The 26989-nt window shown below is 46.2% G+C and overlaps 2 protein-coding genes across 7 annotated transcripts in view; one reads left to right on the top strand and one right to left on the bottom strand.

The window, feature by feature from the left end:
• The window catches only part of LOC127008163 (serine-rich adhesin for platelets-like), a 118292-nt gene extending 112647 nt beyond the window's left edge, over positions 1-5645 (top strand). For all 6 annotated transcript variants that reach the window (XM_050879845.1, XM_050879843.1, XM_050879844.1 and 3 more), the window contains 2 exons: positions 950-1120; positions 1376-5645. In XM_050879845.1, coding sequence (XP_050735802.1) covers positions 950-1120; positions 1376-4120 — 2916 coding nt within the window. In that variant the 3' untranslated portion in view covers positions 4121-5645. The remainder of the gene's footprint in view (positions 1-949; positions 1121-1375) is intronic.
• LOC127008165 (igLON family member 5-like) lies at positions 4230-26049 on the bottom strand. Its single transcript, XM_050879848.1, has 9 exons — positions 25084-26049; positions 13155-13282; positions 12604-12808; positions 10992-11144; positions 9831-9959; positions 8992-9138; positions 8330-8482; positions 7546-7614; positions 4230-6855 (listed from the first exon to the last, which is right to left on the bottom strand). Exons 1-9 carry the CDS (start codon positions 25172-25174, stop codon positions 6452-6454), a joined length of 1479 nt encoding a protein of 492 aa, XP_050735805.1. The 5' UTR covers positions 25175-26049; the 3' UTR covers positions 4230-6451.
• Between the last annotated feature and the right edge of the window lie 940 nt (positions 26050-26989).

The raw sequence follows: 26989 nt of genomic DNA on the forward strand, positions 1-26989 counted from the left end.
CCCTTTTGACTCACACGATTCATTTTCCATTTCCATTTCCATCTTTACCTGAATTCTTATCTTTCATTTTCATCCTCTTTCGGCCACCTCTTTGGATTATTTTTAGGAGCAGCGAGTAGCGGGATTTTTTAAAAAAAATATTATTGTTTCCTTTTTTTGTACCCTTGAGCTGTCTCCTTTGTTGTAAAAAAAAAAAAAAAAAAAATCTCGTAGTATGTTTTTTTTAGGTTTCATTTTCATTTTGACTCACACGGACCTTTTTTATATCTGTCTCATTCTCTCGTGTATATTTGGTCTATGGTTTTATTTCTATAACTCACTTTTGACTCATAGTGGTACTCTTCCCCTTTATTCTCTCACAACGTCCATTTTCCCTCTCAAATGTTTCTTCTCTCCTCACGCTTACAAATGGTCCCTTTTTCCTTCTTATATAATCTCTATTCCCCTCTCACGCATTCCTTTCCCCTTCTCATTTTCACACAATCCCTCTCTTAATCCCACACAATCCCTCACGCACACTTATACGACCTTTCTCCCCCCCTCTCACACCCAAACGGCCCCTCTCACCTCTCATTCTCACACAGTCATTTTAACACTCCTACACGATTCCTCTCCCTAATACTCTCCTACATGGTCTCTCCCCCTTCTCACGCCCTCCCACGATCTTTCTTTCCCTCTCAGACACTCACGTAGGTCTTCTCACTTCCCTCATTCTCACACAGTCATTCTAACACTCTCCCACGATTTCTCTCCCTATTACACTCCCAGACGGTCTTTCACCCTCCTCTTACCCTCTCACACGTCCCTCTCCACCTTTCCCAATCCCAGTCTCACAATCCTTCACACGGTTCCTCTTTCTATTACACTCCCATACGGTCTTCCCCCCTCTAACACCCTCCCACGATTCTTCTCTCCCTCTCCCCCCCTCTCATTCTCCCACTCTCCCCAGGTGATTGAGCGCAGCGGATCGGACCACCTGCAGCAGCTGGCGGGGGCTGAGCTGGGGCGTTGGGTGGCGGGCTACGTGGACGTGGGCGGCTTCCAGAAGGAGATCGACGGCCTCCAGAGCTCCAATTGCAGCCTGCAGGAGGAACTACGGAAGCTGCGGGAGGCCAATATGGTGAGGTGGAGGATAGAGGATGGAAAAGGAGGATAGGGAGGGTGACAGTTGATGGGATGAAGGATAAGTAGGATGAAGGATAGGAGGGATCCAGGAGGGTAGGAGGAGAGAGGCCAGGGAGGAGAGCAGCTAAGGATAGAGGAGAAGGAGGAGTAGTGGGTGGGAGAGTAGTGTATAAGGAAGGGTAGTGATGTGGACTGCAAGGTCACGGAGGTCAGTGGGTGCGGCACCCTAACACTCCCTTCCCTTCCTCAGAAACTGCTGGAGGAGAACGTGCTGCTGAAGACGGTGGGCAGCGAGGTGGAGGAGCGCTACGCCGCCCTCAAGCGCCGCCTGGAACACAACGGCATCCACGCGCCGCCCTCGCCTGTGCCCTCCATCAGCGACTCCGACCTCTCCTCCCTCAACACCTTCAGGAACGTGGTGTCTCGCCGCAACTCGGACTCGCCCTCCCGCACCGGCGACAATCGCAGCGCCGTGACGGAGACGGACTCTGTCATCTTCACGAAGGGCGTCCAGCGCTCGGTGACGCCCGTCATGGAGCCGTCCTCCCTGCCGCCCACCGACACCGCCAGCACCACCTCCTCCCTCGCCTCAGACCTTACCGTCACCCCCGCCAGGCCTGTCTCCTCCTCCAGCGGGCCGCTGCTCCCCTCCCGCAGCAGACACCAGTCCTCCTCCTCCTCTTCCACCCCTGACCCCCGCCTCGCCTCGCCCCTCAGGAGCGTCGCCGCCTCCCCGGTGAGAGACGAGTCCAGGGCTGAGGGCGCGGCTCTGACCAGCGCCTCGCCCGCGCTGGAGCAGGACAAGCGGCGACCCGCCAGCGGAGACAAGTTCAACGAGGTCATGCCGCCCACACACATCGACATGACCTTCCGCAACGAGAAGAAGTCGTTCTCGCCCGAGGTGGCGCCGCAGCCAGAGCGGAGCAGGTCCCCCTCTGGGCGGCAGTCATCCAGGGAGGCCAAAAGGTCCTCAAGGTCCAGTAGTCGCCAGCGACAGCCGACGCCACCACAGACTGGCTCAGGCGGGAGGCAGGATCGAGAGAAGAGGATGTCCGACAGCTCGACTCAGGTCGAGAGGCGGCCGGCAAGCCAGTCCCCGCCCGCCGCCCACATGACCCACACCCCCCCGCCGGGACCGGCTTCAGGCTTGCCAGCAGGCGCAGATAAAAAGTCTTCTCGGCCGCCTCCCTCGGGTGCTGCGAGTCCATTCTCCTCCTCGACCTCCTCCCTCTCGTCGTCGTCCTCCACCTCCTCCACCACGGGAGGGGAGCGGAAGGACCCGGAATACATGAACGTGCCGCGGCGGGACTCACCGAGCGTCAGGAGTCGCGGTGGCGACGAGACGGACCTGGACTACGAGCGGGACGTGGTGGTGTATGAGGCTATCACCCTCGGCAACGACCGCATCTTCATCGACAAAAGCAACACTCAGGACTCCCGTGGCTCCGGCAGCAGCCACGCCTCGACGGAGACACCGGGCAGCCTGGAGAAGCAGGAGGTGGTGCCCGACGGCCCCAACGTGCGCGAGTCTGTGCGTCACTACGAGAACCTAGTGATGATGGGGGAGCAGACGGAGGCGGCGACGGACGTGGGGCGGGGAGGCCAGGAGAATGGTGCACCCCTGCGGCGGCAGCAGAGTCGGCGTGGAGAGGCGCGGGAGAAGGCCAAAGAAAGCTCCAACGGAGACGTTAGCGAAGGGGAGGTGGAGGCCGTCATGTCAGGCCTCGAGAACGTGCTGCGCAGCGCCGAGTCTTCCCTCAGCCTGGAGTCACAGGAGACTGTGAAGGAAAACCCGACAGTGAAGGAAGCCTTTGAGGACCGTGCCAGCCCCGAGAACACTCCCGGCGAGGAGTTGGAGATCGTGCCAACACGCGTGCCACAGCTGCCGGCGAGGGCACGCTCCAGGAACTCCCAGGCTGGCAGCGCCCCCAATGACCCGGTGTTGTTCCTGGAGCTGGAGACGCCTGCCGAGACCAGCGACACGGAGACCCTTCACCGCAATAGGCAGCCCGGCAGTCCACACACCATTGAAACCGAGTCCACACAGTCCTTCGGCTTCGTGGTGCCTGACAAGTCCCTGCGGCGCCGCGAGACCTTCGTGGGACGCGGCAGCAGTGAGCGGGAGTCCATGGATGAGAAGCGGAAGGGCGTCAGGCGGTCTGAGAGTTTCCAGACTGGCAACGGCGAGTACAACAGCCACCGCTCGTACTCCCCGCGGCGGCGCGGCTCCGTGGAGATGCTGGTGCCTCTGGAGGAGCGCGAGGTGCACATCAGCGGCCGCATGTTCACCAAGTACACGCCGCACGAGGTGGAGCGACGGAACCGCGTCAACGAACTCATCACCGCCGAGATGAACCGACGCAAGAATCGCAGCATGGAGGACAGACTCGACCAGTGGTTTGAAGTCCACGGCGGCGAAGGCGACTGGACCCTCAGATGGAAGTACCCTGAGATCCAGCCTGACCAGGAGGACAAACCCGTCCGCCAGAGAAGTCGCCGCCGCCAGGAGAGCCGCTCGCCGACGCGCCACGACGACAACCGCCGCGCCTCAAGAAACCGCGGCGGTGACAACAGGTCCTCCTCGCGGCACCTGGACAAGAGTCAGCCCGCGCGGCAGTCCGGCGAGCAGCCCGCGCCTCCCCCCAAGCAAGGCCGCGGCGGCAAATCCTCCAAGTTCTCAAACACGGAGATCAGCGCCTTCAACGGCTTCAAGAACCCCGGCGGCTTCAGGGAGAGTGACTACGGACCGAACTTCATGCTGAACAAGCCGCCGACGCGTATCCCTCCCGACTTCGCTGACTACGGCGGGCGGGATTTCCCACCCCCTAGAGGCCGCGGGTCCCGAGAGCGGGGCGTCGGGGCGTGGAGAAAGGGCGAAATTGACCCCGACATCCCGACACCCGACTACACGGCCACCCCAGCGAGCACCCTCAACGGCGCCCCGCCAGCTCTTCCCTCCAAGCACATCCTGGATATGCCCTCAGGACTGTACTGACCGCTAGGATAGGGAATCACACGCCCTCCCCCCACCGACACACACACACACACACACACACACACACACAACGCATTCAGTACGCAAAGAAGGACAATAACACTACAGGTACACGTCACGTTTCGCGCAGGTTATTCTTGTTTACACGAAGGTCTGCTCCTACGTCAACACGTCACGTTAAATAAGGCGGTGTACAGGGGGGTTAAGGGGGAGGGGGACAGCGGGGGACATCAGACACCTTGACGCACACAATGAACACTGAACATCTCAAAACATTATTCTTTTCCAATAAACATAACTTTTCCATGTAACACAAGAGTCGGAAAGTCACTCCATGTGCAATACTCAAGCGACGACGACGATGACCACGATGACGTTATTCTCTGTGTGTATGCGAGTGTGTACATAGACGTAGTGATAGCCTTGAGCCTGTACATATATATAAATAGAGTTCGATTCTGTTGTTGTATACACATAGTGGGAGTTTATACATATACGCGTTTATGCTATCCATGTATCTTACTGTTGACATGTGGGAGATGTTTATGAACCCGGCGACCCAGAGCGACTGAGAACAACCCGTCGACTTCGTGTGGATGACCCAAGAATGGATGAACGGAACAATCTGAGAAGGAAAGTGGCCGTGTAATGTAAATACGGACGAGGTTCAAATGGAGGCTGAGAAAGATTTATGGATGAAACTGAAGATTGCAGAGACTGGATAACTTTTTCATGAGCTGCGTTGTGAAGGTCGACTGTCCCTCTGCAGACTCCTTGTATCTTTGTGTATTCTTAAGTAAAATAAGTGATAAAAAGGAAAATGTTGAAGCGATACAAGAAAACTTTGATGCTCGCAATCAGAACACAAGTGAGAGAATAATATGAGTATCAGCAACATGAAAATAAGATAATGTGCGTTCATCAATCACTTGGAAAAGACAGAAAGAGAGAAATCATAAAAAAAAGAATAAAGTTAAGTGAGAAAGAGGAAAGAGAAGACGAAAACAGAAGAAAAAGCAAAAGATGATAAATGATAAGTGAGAAAATGGCTGTTAATAGGGACGAGGGTGGGAGACGAGAGGGAGGAGATAAATAAAGAATATATATCTAAATGTGATGTTCATGTTAAAGTAATCTTAAGAAAAATCAGCAGTAAGTGTTTCGTGTGTAAAAATATGCCGAAGCAACGTTCTCTGCCTTGTAACGATGATTCTTTTGGTGTGTGTCATTTTCCTCAGTACATTTGTCTTTCTTCGTCTTTCTCGAGCGTCGGCGGATTGTTCCACGAAGGGCTGAGACGCTGGACTAACTTATAGGATTAACCCGAGTCGTCTGGACCAGAAAACATTATTGTATTGGTCGCAGCAGTCTCTTTTTCCCCCTTTCTCTCTCTCTCTCTCTGAAATCTTACCTTCTTTTCTTATTTTTTTCTTTTGTTATTCGTTAATTAATTTTTCTTTCAGGAGAGACTGCAGCTATAACCGATTCCCCTGTACTTTATAACAAAAATATAACACGTATTGAAGTTATGGCTATCCTTGCTCTCTCCTTTTATTTATTTTTTGGTGCATCTCAAGTTAATGATCATGCCTGCCTTCCTCCTGGCTTTTCCTTCATTTATTTTCCTTTGTTTCTCTCCTCCTACTCATTCTTTGCTGACCTCCAATCCAAAGTTTAATTGATTGAAGTGAGATGATACGAAACAGTAGGGAATGATCCTGATGTAATGGATGACCCTTCCCTCATCAGTACAGAAATAATGAGTGTATGACATATTGCAATGCCCCCTGGTGACAACACAACGGTAGACGCAACACAACGAACACTCACTCTAGAACGACGAACACGAAAACTTGTAGCACGTCAGTTGCCCTTTGCGTTCACAGCGAGTAACGTCTTTTTTTTTTTTCTATTTTCCAAGGTCCATTTTTTTTCAAGTATTTTCGTCACTTTGTAAAGCTAAGTAGCAAGAAAAGTATGTAACGATATATCACAGTTCTAGAAAGGGAAAATATTGCTGAAAACGATAACGACACCACACGCTCAGTAATTCTTAGTAGATATAAAGAGTATAATAGATTTTCATATCTTTCTGCATTGTTTTTTCCACTGAGCTTCATCTCACCGAATAGATAAACAAGTAAATGAAAGAATAAACAGCTAAATAAATGAATGTACAAACTGGAAGATAAGTAGTTAATAAAATGCAAATCATCCTAACCACAGCGAAATTCAGAACAGCATCCGGAACACAGCAGCACAGCACAACTTAACACAGCACGGGACAACACAGCACAGCACAGCACCACGCACACAGCACCGATTCCACCTTCACTGAGCACCTGGGGACTTGAGCACCACGCGAGGAGGGAAGAGGAAGAGGAGGAGGAGGGAGAACACGAGAGGGAGGAGACCGGGGAGAGGTCGTTGGGAGGAAGAATGGGAAGAAAAGGGATCACTAGGACCTCCAATCTTCCCAACACCTCTCATGCCCCCGCTAAAGGAATCCCCGACTGCTAAAGAGGCGTTGATCCCACTCTTCGGGCGGTAGTTTGTCCTCTCCTTATTGTGGGTGTCGGTGCTGCCCTCTAGGTGCTTCTGCTGCCCCCGTTGCTCCTCCCCATTCCCCCAGCCCCACTCCCCCGGCAGTCTGTTGGTCTTCAGCCGGGTGTGTTTTCTTCCCCTGGGGTCCTCCGGGGTGGGGTGGAGACGCGATGGGGGATGGGGAAGCGTCTCTGTGGGAAGGGAAGCAATGTAAGTGAAGGGGTAAAGAAAAGGGGGGTAGGAAAAGGGATGAAAAAATACTTCTACCTTGATCTATATGAATGATGAAACAGACGAGTGGAGATAAAAATAATATATAGAAAATGATAAATGGAGGGGAATGAGACAAAATTACATACGGCTGAAGGAATAAGAAAAACTAAATCTACAATGACAGAAAACAATACCGCGTTCTTTATATGATGTTCTCTTGATTCAATAAGGGAAAAGTAAAAACCAATACGTACGTTACAAAGATAACAGTACTACAACTATTAATGTAAGTGAAGGATTAAAGCCGTATGTAAATATAAGTAGATATAGAAAAAACAAGAGAAACGTAATAAAAAAAGACAAAATTTCCACATAGTTAAAGGAATAATAATAATAATAATAATAATAATAATAATAATAATAATAATAATAATAATAATAATAATAATAATAATAATAATAATAATAATAATAATAATAATAATAATAATAATAATAATAATAATAATAATAATAATAATAAAGTAGACAAAAGGGACTGAACACGATACCACATTTAATATAGCATCACTTTATTGACCAGTGGAAACAAAAAAACCCACTACATTAACAAAATAAAAAAAGGGACAGAAGGTGGAGGGGGGCAGAACAGGTGTGCAGGGGCTTACCTGAGGATGGGGAGCGTGTGGGGGGTAGGGGGGGTCTGGTGGGCTCGGTGATTATCCGATCCTTAATCTCTGGAAAGGTAAACAAATGAAAATGATGAAGTGAAATGTGGAGGTGGAGGAAGGAGGGAAGAGAGAAAATAACAGAAAATAAAAGAATGGGAAATGAAAGCAGAACACAGATGGAGAAGATAGAAAGAAACAAGAGAAAACAAAACAAAAGAAAGGGACATGTAAGTAGAACAATGATGGAGAAGATAAAAAGAAACAAGAGCAAAAAAGAAAAGAAAAAGAAATTAGTAAGATAATATAAGAAACGTAAGACTAAAGAACACTGATCAATAATATCTTCTTTTCCCACTAAATCGGCTTGTCTTATTTGTCTGTCTGTTTGTGTGTCCGTCCTGCGAGGAGAATCCAGTCGCTGTTTATTTACTGGGCGGTATATCTACGTGTTTCAGCAGGTAAGAGGAACGCTACTTAGTTATCTATTTCTCAGTCAATCAATCAATCAGTCTTTCAATCTATCCATCCATCTATCTATCTGTTTATCCATATCTATCTCTTTACCTACCTATCATTTACCTAACTCTGCCCAACTATATTTTTCTGCATTTATCTACCTATTCATATACCTATTTCCTTGTCTATTATCTATATGTGTGCTGTTTATCTATCTGTTTATCTATCTATGTCTGGATGTGTGTCTGCCTGTCTTTCTGTATGCCTCATGGATCCCCCCCACCGAAGACACCCAACACCCCCCCCCACAGACACACACACTCACCGTACAGCCTGATGGTGCCCCTGGCTGTCCCTGTGGGGTTCACCGCGTGGCAGTCGTAGTTGGTGTAGTCCTCCGGCCCCACCTCCCGCACCGTCAGTAGCACCTGGGTCCGCGTGGGGGCCGTGCGCGCCTCCTCCACCTCGTACTTGTCGTCTGCGGTGGGTGAGAAGAGGCAGACAGAAGTTGGGATGTAGATGGATGGATAAATAGATAAACATACAAATAGGGAGATAGGTAGATAAATAGACAGGGACATGGATAGGTAGATAGGTAGGTAGATAATAAGTTTGATAGATAGATAGGTAGATGAGTGGGTAGATATGTCAATGAACAGAGCGTTTTGCAATAGACATTCTACGAAATGAAGAAAACATATACCTGAAAGCCGACAAGAAGCTGCTCTTATCAAGGAAACGGATGAAACCAAAGAAGAAGAGTCAAAATTAGATCGAGTGGGTGTAATTAAAGAGTAGGAAGGAGGGACTCAAATAGAAGGGGAAGGATGGACTGATATAGAAGGGAGTCTTATGAAGGAGGAACTGAAATAGAAGGAAGTCTTATGATGAAGGAGTGTCTGGTGGTCGAGGCGAGGTTAGGCGAGGCCGTCAAAGGGGCGTGAAGTACATACGAACTAACTAACGTGTCGGAGGAGCCATACTTACTGGCGATAGTGGTGGTGGTGAGGTTGATGCCGTTGACCGCCCAGAAGTGTCTCGGCGGCGGATTGGCTTCGCTGGAACAGTTGAGGGTCACGCTGGAGCCTGCTCGCACGCCCACCCGCTCCCGCCCCAGCCACAGCACCGGGGCGTCTGTGGGGGAAGTGAAAGTACGTCGGGGGTTGGGGGGGGAAGGAGAGGAGGTTGAGAAGAACAAACAATTACTAGGGAAGAATACAGCAGATAAAAGTTAAAACAAAAGGAGAAATGGTGGCTGGAGGCTACAAGGGCGTGGATGGAGAAGTGGAGGTCGGAAAGAGGAACAAACAATTTATCACAAGGGAAGAATACATTACATAAAGGTTAAATAAAAAAGGAAAACAGTGAACAAGGGAAATGAAAAAAAATATGTAGGAGAGAAGAATAAAAAATGACACTTTGAATAAGAAATGTTAAATAAAAAAAGGAAGAAAATAAACAAATGAATGAAAAAAAACACGTAAAAAGGCAAGGGATGAGAGAAGTATTACCATGCAGATTTTTAATAATTGGGTATAAAATATTTCAGTTTAGTAATAAAAAACGGGAAAATTGAACGAGGGAAAAACAGACAAACAATAAATGGAAGAAAATTACAATACCCAATTCTTTTTGATAATCGGGTTACAAAACATATCCATTTAGTGACGTTCCATAATTTTTTTTTTTACTGCAATGGATGTAACATAAGGGCAAAAAAGTGACAAAAAAAAAAAAAGCCCACCAAGATAAAAAGGAGGTAGATGGTGACTCATTATCTTGGCATCCCCTCCCCCCCCTACCCACCCCACACACTGGTGACTCACAGGTGACGGTCAGGTGTGTGGTGCGGGTGACGGGCGCCGTGACTCGGTTGTCGATCTTGCAGGTGTAGGAGCCCCCGTGGTCACGCCGCACCGAGGAGAACTCCAGCACCTCCCCCATGACGCTCCATACTGCGCCGCCACCACCACCACCACCAGCAGGAGCACCAGAGACATGGAGATAAGTAAACAGATTGCTTTTTTCCCCATCAATAGAAACAGCTCAAGGGTATAAATAACAGAAAAACAAATGTCCTACCACCAACATCACAACCATCGCCACTCCCATCACCATCATCACCATCAAAGAGGTATAGATAGATGAACACATTGTGTTGTTTTTATTTTCACATCAATAGAAGGAGCTCATGTGTATAGAAGATAGAAGAAAAAACAAAAATCCGCCAATCGCTGCTCCAGAAAAAAAAAATCAAAGAATGAGATGCCAGGAGAGAGGTCAATTTCGGTTTCAGATTAGGTTGGAGAGAATGAATTAGAAGAGATAGAGACCTCCTCCTCCCTCATCCCCTTATTCTTATTCATATTCTTGTTGTTATTCTCTCTCTCTCTCTCTCTCTCTCTCTCTCTCTCTCTCTCTCTCTCTCTCTCTCTCTCTCTCTCTCTCTCCCCTAATGGCTCTTTTGTGCAAGTCTCCATTAATTCATAACACGTGCAGTCTGGTTTGTATGCGTCTGGGAAACACACACACACACACACACACACACACACACACACACACACACACACACACACACACACACACACACAGACCTTAAATCCTAGCAGAAAAATAACTATGGTTTGATATTGTTTCCCTCCATGTCTCGCCTGAAATATATATCTTGCTTCCTTTTTATCAGAAAATATATAATGTTTCCTGTCCATACGGTATGCAGAAAACTTATACTACTGGCAATACAGTGTTTAATAATTCTTCATTACACTATTATGAGCATGAAACTATTAAGTGCGTAACAGGAAACGATTCAATAAGGAGAGATAATATATATAATCAGTAAGGAAGCAAGAAAGGGCAGGTATGAGGTAAAATTAATCAGTTTTAGGAGACAGCTGTTTGGGTCGGGAAAGAAAGGGAAAGGAAGTAAGAGGGGTGAGAGGGGAAAGGAATGTAAGACAGGCAAGACGAGGCGGTGCTGTGCTTACCTGTGCGGGGTGAGCGGAAGATCGGGTCAGCGTCAGAGCGCCTCCAGGTGGTGCGTGCGGGCGGGTAGGCGCGCGCCCGACACAGCAGGGACACGCTGGACCCCTCCTTGGCCTCCACGTATGCTCCGGACCACTCCTCCAGGGCCGGGGCCACTGCCGGGCACACACACACACACACACACACACACACACACACACACACACACACACAGAAGTTATACGGTTGATGCACTATATATTTTCTATCACTTCCGTTATAAATTAAGTCAAGCCCAACGTTGCCAGACTGTCGTACTCAGCCTCATATGTTTGCCGATTTCCGACCCCAAAACTGCCTCCTCGACCCCACTAACTGCCTTCATACATAGTTATCGTTAAAACGGTCAATTATTGGTGTTTTTTGGCAATAGCTATGGCTCAGAAACCGGTAAATACGAGGCTCTGAGTACGATAATCTGGCAACGGTGGTCAAGCCCTCTTCCCGCTTTCTTAATTAGTTGTCTTTTTTTCTTTCTTTCACCCTCAAAACATTTTCCCGTCTTTGATTTTCTTTCCCCTCTTCTATCTATTTACACGTTCATTCACCCTCAAACATCGCCTTCTCCTTTTACCCCGTAACTTTCTGTCTTTCCACATACTTATACACACAGAGACATATATTATTTTTTTATTGGCCACATCACATACAGACATTCATCTAATCATTTTAAAGTAGTCGAGAAAATATTAAAAAAATTATACAAAGAAAGCATTACAGGAACTACAATAATGTCCACAGGAATAGAAAGAACTAATTTAAAGAATGTGCGAAACAGTAAAAAAAAAAAGACTCCATGGAAAAAAAAAAACTACTGAGAGAAATTACAAAACACCGATAAAGAACGAACTGAAATACTATCCAAATAAGATACACAAAAAGTACAGTAACGGAGAGAAAGCCACTAAAACACAAAATAACATCCTTAAAGCAACTTAAAAGAAACATTCAGTTTTCTATGACTAATTACAATGATTAAAGTTGTCTAAATAACATAAAAAAGATCTACGATGCATTGACAACGGTGACAAACTACGAAGAAAAATAAAACAAACAAATAACATGAAAAAAAACGAAAGAGTAGAAACAAAGAAAACACACACGTTCACACACACTCTCAAACACAGCCTCCCAGAAACAATAAGTCAACACAACACATTAAACACATCCAAAACAACCAACCACTCACGCATACAGCCACTCCTCGCCTTCACCCCTTCACTCACATCTTCAAACACAGCCTCCCCGAACTATAAAAAAACGAATTAAAATACTACACACACCCAAAACAATCACCCACACACGCCTACACTCCCTCCCCTTCACCCCTTCACTCACAGGTTCAAACACAGCCTCCGCGAACCATAAAAACAGATCAAAACACTACACACACCCAAAACAATCACCCACTCACGCCTACACTCCCTCCCCTTCACCCCTTCACTCACATCTTCAAACACAGCCTCCCCGAACCATAAAAACAGATCAAAACACTACACACACCCAAAACAATCACCCACTCACGCTTACACTCCACCCTCCCCGTCCCCTTCACCCCCGACATCGCCCACTCACCCAGCACTTGCAGGTAGCTCCGAGTGTAGGTCATGGGCCGCGTGTTGAGCTGGCACATGTACCAGCCGCGGTCGTCTGCCAGCACGGGCGAGATGGTCAGCTCCGCCCCGTGCCTGTCGGTGTTGAGCGATAACCTTGGGCTCTGCGTGTACAGCTGGTCCCCCACGCTCAGGATGGTCTGTGTGTCCTCGTGCACCCATGCCAGCTGTGAGAATTGGGATGATGGAGTGATGGGGTGAGGGAGAAGATGAGGGGTGATGTGTGGGTGGGTGGGGTGTAATGTGTGTGTGTGTGTGTGGAGGGGGGTATAATGTGTTTGCTTGTGTGTGTGTGTGTGTGTGTGTGTATGTTTGTGTGTGTGTGTGTGTGTAATAGTAGTAGATGTAATAGTAATAGTAGTAGTAGTAGTAGTAGTAGTAGTAGTAGTAGTGGTGGTGGTGGTGGTAGTGGTAATGGGACGTGTATTTGGGATTGGGTCCGTTTCTATCTCGTTTTATCTTCATTCTCTCTCTCTCTCTCTCTCTCTCTCTCTCTCTCTCTCTCTCCCGAACCTGGTAGCCCTGCAGGTTGGTGACGGAGCAGGCCAGCGTCACCTCCTGCCCCTCCTCCACCGTCACGTTGTGGGCGGGGTGCGCGAAGTCCGGCGGGGCGGGGCTCTGTCTCACGCGGCCGCCCTCCTCTGGGAAGAAAAAAAGTTTGATTAATCGTAATTCTCTTCCCTCTAAACCAAACCTGTGACCTCTTCTTCTTCAACCTAGGTACCTAACATGTCCATGGCTGTACATTTGGGTGCTGAGAGCGTCGCGAGAAATGATACTGATGAGGGACATAAAGCGAAAAACAATCTGATGTATCGTAATCCTTTTTTTGTGTTCTTTTCTTCGCTGCAAACACTGGTATCATGTCCACAGCTTTATATTTACGTGCTGGCAGCGTCGACAGAACTGATACTGATGAGGGAGATAGAGGGAAAGAGGTGATGTATGGTAAATCTCCTCACACTATACCAAATCTTGTGTCCTTTTCTTCGCTGCAAACACTGGTATCATGTCCATAGCTTCATATTTACGTGCTGGGAGCGTCTCCAGAAGGACCTGATACTGATGAATGAGAGAGGGAAAGACCTGATGTATGGTAAATCTCCTCGCTCTAAACCAAATCTTGTGTCCTTTTCTTCGCTGCAAACACTGGTAACATGTCCATAGCTTTATATTTACGTGCTGGCAGCGTCGACAGAACTGATACTGATGAGGGAGATAGAGGGAAAAAGCTGATGTATCGTCTTGAGATCCCTCCGCCAGTGTGTACGTACGCGGGCACCGGAAGGGAACGCAATAGTCCTCCCTGGAACAATGGTCTCCGCGGCCGAGGAAAACGGGGGAGTCAGCAGACCGCGGTCCCAATAGCTTTTGTTATGAAGAGATATGTGAGGGACGGCGTGGCCCTCCCTGCATACAACTGTTCACATTCCCTCCCTCTGCTTCCCTCCCTTTCCTCCACTCCTCCTCCTCCAACTTTTCTCCCTTTCCTCCATCCCTCCTTCTCTGTCTTTCCTCCGTCACCCCTTCTCTCCCCTCTTTCCCTTTCCTCCAAATCTCCACTCTTTCTCCCCTCCGTCACACTTTCTCTCCCCTCTCTCCCTTTCCTCCATCCCCCTTCTCTCCTTCTCTCTCTCTCTTTTCCCTCCGTCACCCCTTCTTTCCCTTAGCTCATTCCCTCCATCCTCCCTTCTCTCACTCTTTCCTCCGTCACCTCCTCTCCCCTTTCCCTTTCCTCCATCCACTCCTCTCTCCCCCTTTCTTCCTTCCGTCACTTTTGTCCGATTCTCTCCCTCCTCTTTTCCTCTCCCTCCTCTCTTCCTCTCCCTCCCTCCTCCTCCGTGGGGGGTGGAGGGGGTCAGATTAGTGTCCAGGAGGAGGCAAGGAAGAGTTATTGAGACGCAGAAGAACAAGGGAGGGGGTGAAGGGGGGAGGGGGGAGGGATAAGGGATAGACATCTTGACGGGGTGTTCATAATGGCTATCTTTCTGTATTTCTGTCTGTCTGTCTGATAATCTTTTTTTTTTTTTTTAGTCTATTTCATTCTTTTTATTTATAGATGGATTCATGTCTTTTACTGTGGGGGAAGGGGGGGAGGGGGAGGACCTGTGTGTGTGTGTGTGTGTGTGTGTGTGTGTGTGTGTGTGTGTGTGTGTGTGTGTGTGTGTTTTGTCTGTTTTGTTTTGTTTGCTGTTCTGCTTGCTATTGTTTGCCTCTCATTATGTCTGTACTCCCCCCCCCCCCTCCTTCTCTCTCTCTCTCTCTCTCTCTCTCTCTCTCTCTCTCTCTCTCTCTCACACCGCCATATGGGAATTTATGACAAGAGGTTCACGATAAGCTAAGAGGAACATCGATATCACTTGTTATGGCACACACACACACACACACACACACACACACACACACACACACGCCAAAGTAGAACATCACTCCAGAGGTTAACAAAGATCGCATCCTCTTCCTTCTTTCCTCCTCCTTCTCCTTTTCTTCTTCTTCCTCTTCCTTCTCTTCCTCCAACACCCAAGGGCACAGTAAGAGGCCTCCTCCTACACCTCCCCTTCCCCTCTCTCCCCCACCCACGTATCCTAAACCTTTCCCTCTTCTTTCCCCCCTTACCAACTCCCCCATTCCCCTCGTATCCAACCCCTCTCCACCCCACCTTCCTCTCCCCTTCCCTTGTAACCAGCACCCCTCTTTACCCTCTCTCTCCTCTTACCCTTCCCCTATCCCCTCGTAACCAAACCTCTCGCCCCCTCCCCTTCTTCTCCTCCTTCCCCTCGTATCCAACACCCCTTGCCCCCTTCTCTCCCCTTCCCCTCCTCCCCCTTCCCTTGTAACCAGCACTCCTCCTTACCCTTCCCCCTTCCCCTCGTATCCAACACCCCTCGCCCCCTTACCATCTCCATTTCCCCTCCTCCCCCCTCCCCCCTCAGCAGCAGACACAGCCACGCACACACACACGATTCCTCAAAGTCTCGTGGCAGCCGGGTACGGAGAATGGCATAATCTATCCACATGGCAACTCCGGCCTCCCTAGAGTTGGCACGTAATGTTTTTATGGCGCTTATTGTCACCGTCAGGCCATCACCACACACACACACACATACACACACGAGCTGGAGATAAAGGTGAGATTTTTGTTGTTTGTTTCTTCGTTGAATTCCGACATTTTCTTTTTTTTTTTTTTGGGGGGGGGCTCTTTTTCTTTTCTTCGTGGGATACATATACTTGTCTCACACACACACACACACACACACACACACACACACACACACACACACACACACACACACATCAAATAGACCTTCACCTTCCCTTCCTCAACAAAGAAAAAATATATAAGTGCATGGAGGTAACGAAAAATTTACCGAACTAATAAGGTCAACGAGGAATAGATAAGGTCAGGTATGGAGATAAGGGGAGAGTAAGAGAGGAGAGAGGGGAAAGAGCGAGGGGAGAGGGAGGAAAGAGTGAGGGGAGAGGTTGGGGAAAGAGTGAGGGGAGAGGGAGGAAAGAGTGAGGGGAGAAAGGGGAAAGAGTGAGGGGAGAGAAGGGGAGATTGAGAGAGGGGAGAGGGCAAAGAGTGAGGGGAGAGGGAGGAAAGAGTGAGGGGAGAAAGGGGAAAGAGTGAGGGGAGAGAAGGGGAGATTAAGAGAGGTGAGGTGAGGTAAGGTAAGGTAAGGTAAGGTAAGGTAAGGTAAGGAGGGGTGCTGGTTACAAGGGAAGGGGGAGGAGGGGAAAGAGTGAGGTAAGAAAGAGGAAAGGTAGGTAAAGAATGGAGGTGAGCTGGAGTGAGGGGGAAAATAACCGAAAAATGAGAGGAAAAAAGAAAAGACGATAAAAAAAGGAGAGAGCGGAATATTTGATGGAGGGGGAAAAGTGGGGTGAAGAAAGGGGAGAAATGACTAAGGAAAAGAATAGGATGACTTAGGTAAGCATGAAGGAAGAAGGAGGAAAAAGAATATGAGAGGAGAGATGGAAGGAAGGGGAACAAAATTAGATAACCAGGGAGAAAGGAGGAAAGGAGGGAGAGTTAGGGAGAAATGGAGGAACTGGAAGAGAGAGGAGAAAGGAGAGAAAGAGGAAAGGAGATACAGATGGAGAGTAACTGTATAGAAGAGGTGAGCAACGAGGGAGAGGAGAAGGAGAGATGAACGGAGGAGGAATACAGGGATGGAGAGAGGAGAGAGAAAGAGGGAGAGGGAGGGAGAGGTGGAGGGAAGCGAGCACGTGGAGGCAGGTAAGCACGGATTCCCCATATAATTAATTACCTGAAGCGGGAGATGAGGGAGAGGAGGATGCTCGTAAAGGTGAGAAGGAGGCTGAGAGGCGGATGGTGAAACTGGTGATGGGGCGCGACCTCCCCCCGACACCCCTTCTCTCTCTCTCTCTCTCTCTCTCTCTCTCTCATATGAGAGAGAGAGAGAGAGAGAGAGAGAGAGAGAGAGAGAGAGAGAGAGAGAGAGAGAGAGAGAGAGAGAGAGAGAGAGAGAGAGAGAGAGAGAGAGAGAGAGAGAGAGAGAGAGAGAGAGAGAGAGAGAGAGAGAGAGAGAAAATGAAAAATATAACCGGCATAATATATTCTACAGTCATTCACTTTATGCTTATGGGAAAAGAAGGAACAAAAGAGGGAGATAAAAAAGAAAAGAAAAAGGATGAATGGCCATCTGAATATTTTCCTTCCTCTTTTTTCTACTTTTCAGCCATCCTCTTCTCCCTACTTTTCTTCCTACTTTTCTTATTTTGCTTCATTCTTTCCTTCCAGCTACTCCGCTTTCACCCATTTTTTACTTCCTTTCCTTCTAAGAGCTTTTTTTTATTCCTTCATCTTCCTCCCTTGCCCTCCTTCCTACATTTCACTTCTGGACTTCTTATTTACCTTTTCTTTCTACCTCGTCTCCAGTCTTCCTTCCGCTTCCATATTTTTCTTCCTTTCGCTTCATACTTTCTTTCCATCTAATCCTTTTTTTGAGTCTTTCTTCCTTTCATCTTCTTCCTTTGTCTTTCTTCCTTTATTTCACCTCTGCACATTTTACTTTTTCGTCCTACTTCGTCTTTTTCTGGCACATTCTTTCACGTTTCGGCGCCCATGCTCACACATTTGACAAGGCTTTCGTAGGACTCGTGGGGATTTCCGTGGAAGGTAGTTTTATGACCCTGGTGGTAGTCCGAGAGAGGATCTGTATCGTGAACATGCAAGAAAACTAAAGGGGCTATTACACTGGTCAAGTTCTCCGTGGATCTTCAGTCAAACCACGATTTCCGCTGGCGTGATTTTCATTTGTTTCTTGTTATTGCTGCTGCTGATGATGGTGAGTAATACCGTCTTCCTTTGGTGAAATCTACCGTAGCTTTGGAAGATCGTGGACACGTCAGAAAACCATGGAAATATGAGAACCACGCCAGCGAAAATCGTGGTTGGACTAAAGATCCACGGAAAATTTGCCCAGTGTAATAGCCCCTTAATGAGAATCCGATTTAACTACTTTTTGGCCTTTTGAATTAGTTGACGTGAGAGGCGGAAGCGTCTGAGAAGGAAACCAACCCAGTTTTTCTTCCTTTCCTTCCCACCTTTCTTCCTCTCTCCCTTCCTCCCCTCCTCGCCTTCCCTCACTCCCTTCCTCCTCTTCCTCACCTCCGCATCACTATTCACGGGGCGCGAGGCAAAGTCTGCGGATTAGTTTGTAGGGCGACAGTCACCTCCCCGGCCTGTCTTTTATTTCCCGGCGCCCAAACACGGAGGGAGAGTGGAGGGAGGGGTAGAGGAGAGTGGAGGGGGAAACGAGGGAGTGGAGAGAAAGACGGAGAGTGGACAAAAGGAAAGAGGGCGGTTGTGAGGGGAAGACGGGAAGGAATGTAGGTTGTAGGGAGTGGGAGAGGAGAGGAAAGGTATGAGGCAAGGAAGGGAGAGAAGTAGAGGGAATGGAAGAAAGTTATGAGAGAGGAAGAGAGGGGAGAAGGGAGGTAAAGAGGGTGGGAGAAAAATAGAGGCCTGTGGAAAAGAAAGAAGAGACAGAAGAGAAAATTAGGCAGATATGAACATGGTAAAGCAGGAGAAAGGGAAAGAGGGAGACTTGGAGGAGGAGGAGGAGGAGAAGGAATGTGAGAAAAAGAGCAAGAGAGATAGGAAGGAAAGAAGCATTTGACAGTCGGGGGTAAGAAACGGAGCTGAGTAGAGAAAGCTTAGTAAAGGAGAGGATAAAGTGAAAGCAGTTAGTTAGAAAAGGGAGGAAGAGAAGGGGAGGAATAGGGGAAAGGGGGATTCGGTTTATAAGGAATAGGTGGGAAAGTAAGTTAGTCAATTGAAATGCAAATGGAATGAGTTTAAAAATGAAAAGAGATGGAAGGAAAAGGATAAGCCAGGAAAACAACAACAAAAAAGATAGAATAGACAACTTGGTAAATAGAAAGATAAATAGATTGGCAGATAGGTAGTTAGATAGACAGGCGAATGAAATTTTTGTCTTTCTGATTATGTAAACAAATCTGCAGAAAAATAAATATGTAGAAAAATATGTCTGTTTTCCACTCAAGATTTTCAACATTTCTTACAACAAGCGTCTCAGTTATTTTTTCTACTAATTTTCCGCGAGAGAAGAAAGTAAAAAAAAAGTCAAGGAAAGTCAGATTACAAAAAAAGAAAAAAAATATCGCTGAATTCAAAGTAGCTACGCCCTCTTATGAAAATTTCTCCCGATTTTCCTCGAGCTCATCCGATTTTTCTGTATTTTTTTCGTCTCTTTTCTCAAAATTAAACGTCAATGGAAGGAAAGAGTCGGAGGGACGAGTGAAGTTTGCAGAGACGAGGAAAGTTGCGGCCAAAAGGAAGGGAAATATTAGTTGAGAGAGAGAGAGAGAGAGAGAGAGAGAGAGAGAGAGAGAGAGAGAGAGAGAGGAAAATATCTCCTTTTGCACTGTGTCTAATCGGTCGGAAACAATCATACAACTAATAACACGAGTCTCCCCTCACCCCTTCTTCTTCCCCTCTTCCTCCCCTCTTCCACTCTCCCATCCCACCGCTCACCTTCCATTCTTACTTCCTCAACAACTCCTCGTTTTCCGTCTTCTCTTTCTCCATTTACCCTTCCCCCTTTCTCTCTTCTTCCTTTCTTCTATCTCTCACCACCAGTTTCTTCTTCTCTTCTTCCCTTCTTCCCTTTACCAAACCCTCTTTCCATTCTTCTCCTTTGCTCTCCCTTACTCCCCGTCTTCCTTCTCTTCTACTCCCTTCTTCCCTCTCCCCTCATAGCCTCCTCATATCTCCGCTTCTCTTCCTCACCTATTTATCTATTTTCCTGATAAACGAAACTCAACTGTCACAACAACGACAACCACAACAAACACTATCACTAAAACTACTACTACTACTACTACTACTACTACTACTACTACTACTACTACTGCTACCACTACTACTACTACTGTTACTTCTACCTGTACTACTACTACTACTACTACTATTTCATCTTCATTCTCAATTTTTATTATTATTTTCCTCGAAACAAAAACTGCTCCTCCTGTTTTGTAAAAGTGTTCACCTTCGCAACTTCTTTTATCGTGATAGTTTTTTCCTGTTCGACAAAGTTCAGGTGGTGCTTATTTTTGGCCTTTGCGGAAGACATGACAGCTGATACCACGGCTTTTTTTTACTCTCTCTCTCTCTCTCTCTCTCTCTCTCTCTCTCTCTCTCTCTCTCTCTCTCTCTCTCTCCTCCTCCTTCCCAAGCCAGCCCACTAACTTAACCAACTAAAGCATCTATTGGCCACTCATCTGTACACTCTTACATAGGGACAGTGATTAGCGCGTTTATCTTTCACTTGTTTTCTTTTGCTCTTGAGATGCCTCCTTTACTGTAAAAAGAAAAACAACTTAACCCCTCTAACTTAACCCACTAACTCAACCCCCACTAACTTAAACCTCTCATGTTGACCTTCTTATATCTCTTCTCACGTCCTACTTTTATTCTTTTCCTTCTGTCTTCCTTTACTCCACCATCTCCTCCTCCTCTTCATCATCATCCACCTCTCACCTTCACCTTTTTATATCTCTCTCATTCGTCCTACTTTTCGTCACCTAGTTTGGGTCTTTCCGCTTTAACCCTCCTCCTCCCCGAACCAGGAACTATAGGGAGAACAATGTTAGAGTTAGCCCTTCTCCTCTCCCTAACACAACCTCGTAACCTATACACACACCAGAAGGGCAGCCACCGCATGTAAGTACGCTGGAAATTGACATGTCCGTACACACTCTCATACATACATACACAGCCGCCAGCCTCTTCCTATGTCTCCCTTTCCACGCTGCCATTCCTTTGTCTCTACCTTTTCTCAAGTCTTCTTCCTCATGCTCTCCTCCTATACTTTTCTTTCCCATGTTTTCCCTTACAAGTTTTCATCACCGTATCTCTCTCCCCTTTCAAGCCTCCTTTCTACTTCCCATTGTAAGTCTTCTTCCTTATTTTCTTTTCCCAACCCAAGCCATTTTTTTCCTGTGCTTTCCCTTCCAAGTTTCCTTTTCGTGCTCTCCTCCCTAGTCTCTCTCCCTAGTTTACCATCCCAAACTTAATGTTCCCATGTCTCACCCATTTCAGGTCTCATTTCTTTAGCCTTTCCTTACAAGCCTACTTCATCTCTTCTCTCCCAAGATTCCTGTCCATATCCTCTACGATTTTCCTCCCTTCCCCTGCCCTCTCTCTCCCCACCATTCCCTTTCCCATGTCTCCCCTTCCCATGGCCCTTTCCCATGTCTCCCTTTCCAAGCCACACTGTAACGCGGGTCCAAGGTGTTCTCTAATGCACCTGTGGCTAGTTATTAAAGAAGAGCTTTCGGGTTTACTTTCACGAGTGAGAAATGGTAATGGTGGCGAGGGCAGTAACGGTGATGGAAGAGGAGGAGGGGGGGAAGGGGAGGAGGAGGGATGGAAGGAAATGAAGAGGAGGAGGAAGAGGAGGAGGAGGAGGAGGAGGAGGAGGTGGTATTGGTGATAGCCTGTAGGCAGCGGTGACTAGATTATAATAGCAACTTCCTCCCCCTTGGCTACCTCGCTTACACACACACACACATACACACACACACACACGTTCATTCCTGTGTAGTAGTCGTCATCAACTGCGTACTAAGTCCTCAGTCATTGTGTGTGTGTGTGTGTGTGTGTGTGTGTGTGTGTACTTTCTCTCACAAGTAAGACATATGGACAATGGAGGAACTCATTTCATGATTAAATTGAATTACAATGACAAAACGCCCACCATTTATCTTTCCAAATGCGACTTTGAATGTAGACGTGGAGAGAGAGAGAGAGAGAGAGAGAGAGAGAGAGAGAGAGAGAGAGAGAGAGAGAGAGAGAGAGAGAGAGAGAGAGAGAGAGAGAAATATACAGGCACAGACGTAAAAAAATTATACCTGTTTAGATCAATACGTAGCCCAAGCAGGCGTGCGACAATTATGCTCCATGTACCAACATTACCTGAGCCTCGTTATGATGGCTGGTGAATAAAACACACACACACACACACACACACACACACACACACACACACACGCAGACTGAATGATATGAATGGCTACTTCGACCACGCATTGCTAAACTCTGCGGAAAAAAAAAATTGATTCTTATTTCAACATTAATAAACAGAATAACAATGAACTTAAAAGCAAACATGAAAAAAAAAATTCATTGTAAGATTAAATAGAATGTCGAAATAAAAAGAACAAAAAAGTGGATAGAGTATTTTTAACATGAATGTATTATTTAAACGGCGTGTAAAAAATATGTTTGAAGAATTTCAATTAAATGAAGCCACGAAAATATAATAAATAATATAACTGCCCCCAAGAACCTAAAAGAATTATGGAGTTGAGCGTCTATAGAAGAATTATTTTACTATACTATGGAATATTTATTTGACGTCTGCATAATAGTACTTTTCTGTATATATCTTTTTACCTCTAGTTATATATTGCTCTCTCTCTCTCTCTCTCTCTCTCTCTCTCTCTCTCTCTCTCTCTCTCTCTAACCCTGTCCTTTCTTCTTGTCCTCCCCTCTCCCTTCTTCCCTCTCCCCTTCCGCCCTCCCCTCCCAGCCTCTTCTCTACCTGCCGTCCCCTTATCACCAAGGAATCCAATTTTCCCGCGCCTGGTGAGAGGTGAGCGCCGGGAGATGAAACAGGGCGGCGAAGCTTCGTTCAAGGCTTCGTTTGGGGCTTCACCACTCACTCAGGCGGCGCTCGAAGCTATCAAACCATAAATTCTCACCTGAATCAAATAGCACGGACTGATCCAGGTTATTAGGGATGTGGTAATGGTCTTGTGCTTGTGGACGTTAAAAGGGGAAGAATTTAGTGTATAATTATTGAAGGGGAGGGAAGATGTGTAGTGTGACATTCTCGTACATCTCTCATTCTCTCTTTCCAAGCCTTTCTTTTCCGTGTTGTCCCTCCCGAGTCTCCTTTTCATGTTCTTCCAAGTCTTTTACCTAATGTCTCTCCCTTCCCAAGCCTTCTGTCCCTATGTCTCTTCTTTTTGAGCCTCATTTCTCTGGTCTCTCCTCCCAAGTGTGGCGTTCTCGTACATCTGGCAGCGTCTATCAGGCTTCACACGGCTCGCCACTTCATAATAATTGCCCCTCACACCTTCACGCCCTCATACCTTCACACCCTTATACCCTTACAGTCTTACACCCTTACGTCCTTACGCCTGGGTGCAGAAGGTATTTGATCCTCCATCCTCCCTCGCCGCAATGTGTTAAGAGGGTTTGTTGGTTGCCCGGTTGTCCGCCTTTTTGGTTTCGATTCTTTATTTTTTTTGCTTCCTGTTTATTCTTAGTCTTAGTTATTTGTTTATTTTGTTTTCCGGTAAGGTTTCTGCGTTTCTTTTTTTGTTTCCATTTGTTATTATGTTTTTTTTTCTGTATTAGTTTTTTTCTATTGCCCGTATCACTCCTCTCTCTCTCTCTCTCTCTCTCTCTCTCTCTCTCTCTCTCTCTCTCTCTCTCTCTCTCAGTAAACTGCTGTCTTATGAACCGCAGAGTGAAATATTACTGGCACACACACACACACACACACACACACACACACACACACACACACACACACACATATATTTTTACTTAAGAGGTCTCGTGTCTTCGTATTATAAGCAAAACATGAAAATGCTTTCTTGTTGCAGTAAGACTAATGACCCACTCAACGTTATTCTTCCACCCCAACCTTAATTTATTTTTCATCTTATTTATGTGTCAATCCATCGAATTTTAAATGTGCTCACTTAATACTTTCTTGCCAGAACAGCCAAGTTTATACGAGTCCGCCATTGCAAAAGGTATAGTTAAATTCTACTTATGTTCGATTATGACTATGAATAAATGCTTGAATGTTTAGTTATTTCAAGGCAATAACTCCTCCACCTTTGATTCATTAACGATCAATAAAATCTCGTCTTATAATAATATTAAAGAGACATAATTTGCATATTGCCTCACTACCTGAACCTCGCGCATCACCTCAAAAGGCCGAGATTCACCTGTGTAATTACTTCAGCACGAACACCTGGACTCATGGCTTAACCTCTTGAATTATTTACTGAGGCCAAAATTATCCAATTAGAAAACAAGTCATTTTACCTTTTTTTAATATATTACTGAGAGCCCAACTTATTCACTGAAACTATTGAAAAGCCAGCATACCTCCTAACTTACCTACTCAAGCAATGAAAAGTGAAATTACCTACAAGCATAAATCAATGAAAACGTAATTTACTACTAATCGATTAAAGAAAACAAACACACGAACTTACTGACTGAATATTTTAAAAATAACTCAACTAACTGACTGAACCAATATCCTAAAACACAACTTTCTGATTGAATTCAGTAAAGAAGATCTAGCTTACTGACTAAATGAATTGCTGAAAACCCAACTACTGACTGAATTATTGAATTAAAACCCACATGAACTGACTGAATCAATAAATAAATACTCAACTTACTGACTGACTGAATGAACGAAAAAACATCTTTCTGAATGAATGAATGAATGAAAACACAACTTAGTGAATGAATACACTAATCAATACCGAAATTTCTGACTGAATGAATGAACCCAACTTACTGACTAAATCAATAAATATTTTTTTTGACTAAACCAACTCTGGAAAATCCAACTTATTGACTGAATTAATTAACTTAATGATTTAACCCAATTTACTAAATCAGTCAATCAAAATCAAACTTACTGAATCAACAGATTACTATACACCCAAATTAATCTCTGAACCGATTGCTTAAAACCTAAATTACCCACATATTCAAGATGTTATTAGTCAACTGATTTGCACACCCACTGTATCAATTAATCGTTATTCAACTTACTTAAACACCTTTAATCAACTACCCATAAGTCACCTCAACTACCCACCTACTAAATTAATTAACAAGCCACCTTACCTGCACCGACGAAGGCCAGGACGGGCAGGAGCAGCAGCAGGAGCAGCAGGAGGAGCAGCAGGAGGGTTGGGAAGAGCCACAAGGATGCCATGGCCCGTTTGGTTCCTTCAGCAGACCGCCGGCGGGAAAGGAGCCACGAGGGACATGGAGGGAGGTGAAGAGGGTGGTGGTGGTGGTGATGAAGGTGGTAGTGGTGGTGGTGGTGAAGGTGGTGGTGTTGGATGGTGATTATTGGTAAACTGAGGGAATGTTGTTAATGGTGGCGGTGGTGGTAGTAGTAGTAGTAGTAGTAGTAGTAGTAGTAGTAGTAGTAGTAGCCACTTAGCTTAATTCAAGTAAATGACAAAATGAATAATAGTTGTTGTTGCTGTTCTTGTTATTTATGAGCGTACACCATAAATAACTTACTAAATCACATGCTGAGGTTGTAGATAATGAAACACAGATTTGAACACGACTACTTCCTCAATATTTACGGAAATAACCAATGAATTACGACAAAAGTTGCTGAAGGAAAGAAAACTATTAACTGAACCAGACGTAACGTGACTGAAACAAATGAAACGAAAAAAAACCCACCACGTATGATAGTTAGGAAGTGATTTCAGGCAACGAGGGATAGCTAAATAAATGGATGAATATAAAGAGGTAGACAGGATCTTTTAAAATTTGTATCTGTAGTAGGATTAAAAAAAAATGTGAGCTACTTGAAACGGAAATCTAACAATAGATGGAAGTTAAAAACAAAAGTGGTTTGTTATGGTTAGTGTAGTGATGAGGCGGGAAAAAATAGACAGCAGGGGAAGGAGGTGTATATATATGTGTGTGTGTGTGTGTGTGTGTGTGTGTGAATGGGAGGGAGTTGGGTAGCAGAGAGCAGAAGTAGCGACAGCAGCAGTAACAGAGGGTAAGTAGCGGTCACTGTCCTCTCTGTGTGGCGCCCCTGCGAAGAATGACGAGGCACCACGAGTTACACCTCTCTCTCTCTCTCTCTCTCTCTCTCTCTCTCTCTCTCTCTCTCTCTCAGCCTCCATCCTGCCAATCACACAGCCATTATTCCTCTCCCTCCCTCCTCGTTTCTGCCTTGCCCTCACCGCTAACTTGACCTCCTGACCTTCAACGCATGCACCAGTAGGACACTTTAGGACACGAGGACACGATGGACGCGACTTAAAGGATACTGTTGGTGGTTGGCAATATTTCTCTCTCTCTCTCTCTCTCTCTCTCTCTCTCTCTCTCTCTCTCTCTCTCTCTCTCTCTCTCTCGTCCCCGCCTCCCCTTCCTTCCCTCTGGTTGGTTGATCAGTGTCTTGTGTCAGCCAACCACGAGGAAGCGGGCTAACCTTATACCGCCTTCCTTCCTTCCTTCCTTCTTTCGTTCGTTCTTTGCTTCTTTATTTATTTTCTTCTTTTCTTCCAGCTGGTGATGGCGGTGAAGGGCAAGACATAGGAAGGCATTTGTGAGGTTAAGTCCAAAGCGTGTGTACATCTGTGTGTGTGTGTGTGTGTGTGTGTGTGTGTGTGTGTGTGTGTGTGTGTGTAACGTACGTCTGACACTCAATTACGACCTGATGACATTAATACTTTTTTTTTTGTTTTGTTTAGGCAAGTAAAAAAAATCCTTGGAACACACACACACACACACACACACACACACACACACACACACACACACACACACGTGGGGTTTGCGTGTCGGGAGTCAGGCAAGGTACGGATGGCGGTCTATGGCGAAAAGAAAGACGAAAAAGTAGCATTGATATTTTAGCTACAAAGGTGATGGATGAGAGGTGTGCATGTAGTGTGTGTGTGTGTGTGTGTGTGTGTGTGTGTGTGTGTGTGAAGACGGATAGATACATACATAGAGACCAAAATACATGAACTTTAACCAAACAGAATAAAAAAAA

This window comes from Eriocheir sinensis, chromosome 37 (genome assembly GCF_024679095.1).
Source record: "Eriocheir sinensis breed Jianghai 21 chromosome 37, ASM2467909v1, whole genome shotgun sequence".
Lineage (NCBI taxonomy): Eukaryota > Metazoa > Arthropoda > Malacostraca > Decapoda > Varunidae > Eriocheir > Eriocheir sinensis.

Coding starts and splice junctions, on each gene's coding strand:
- LOC127008165 (XM_050879848.1), bottom strand. CDS start 25,174: ATGGCATCCTTGTGGCTCTTCCCAACCCTCCTGCTGCTCCTCCTGCTG. Junction 13,283..25,083: donor CCTGGCCTTCGTCGGTGCAG/GTAAGGTGGCTT, acceptor TTTTCTTCCCAG/AGGAGGGCGGCCGCGTGAGA. Junction 9,960..10,991: donor CTTCCGCTCACCCCGCACAG/GTAAGCACAGCA, acceptor GTGGCGGCGCAG/TATGGAGCGTCATGGGGGAG.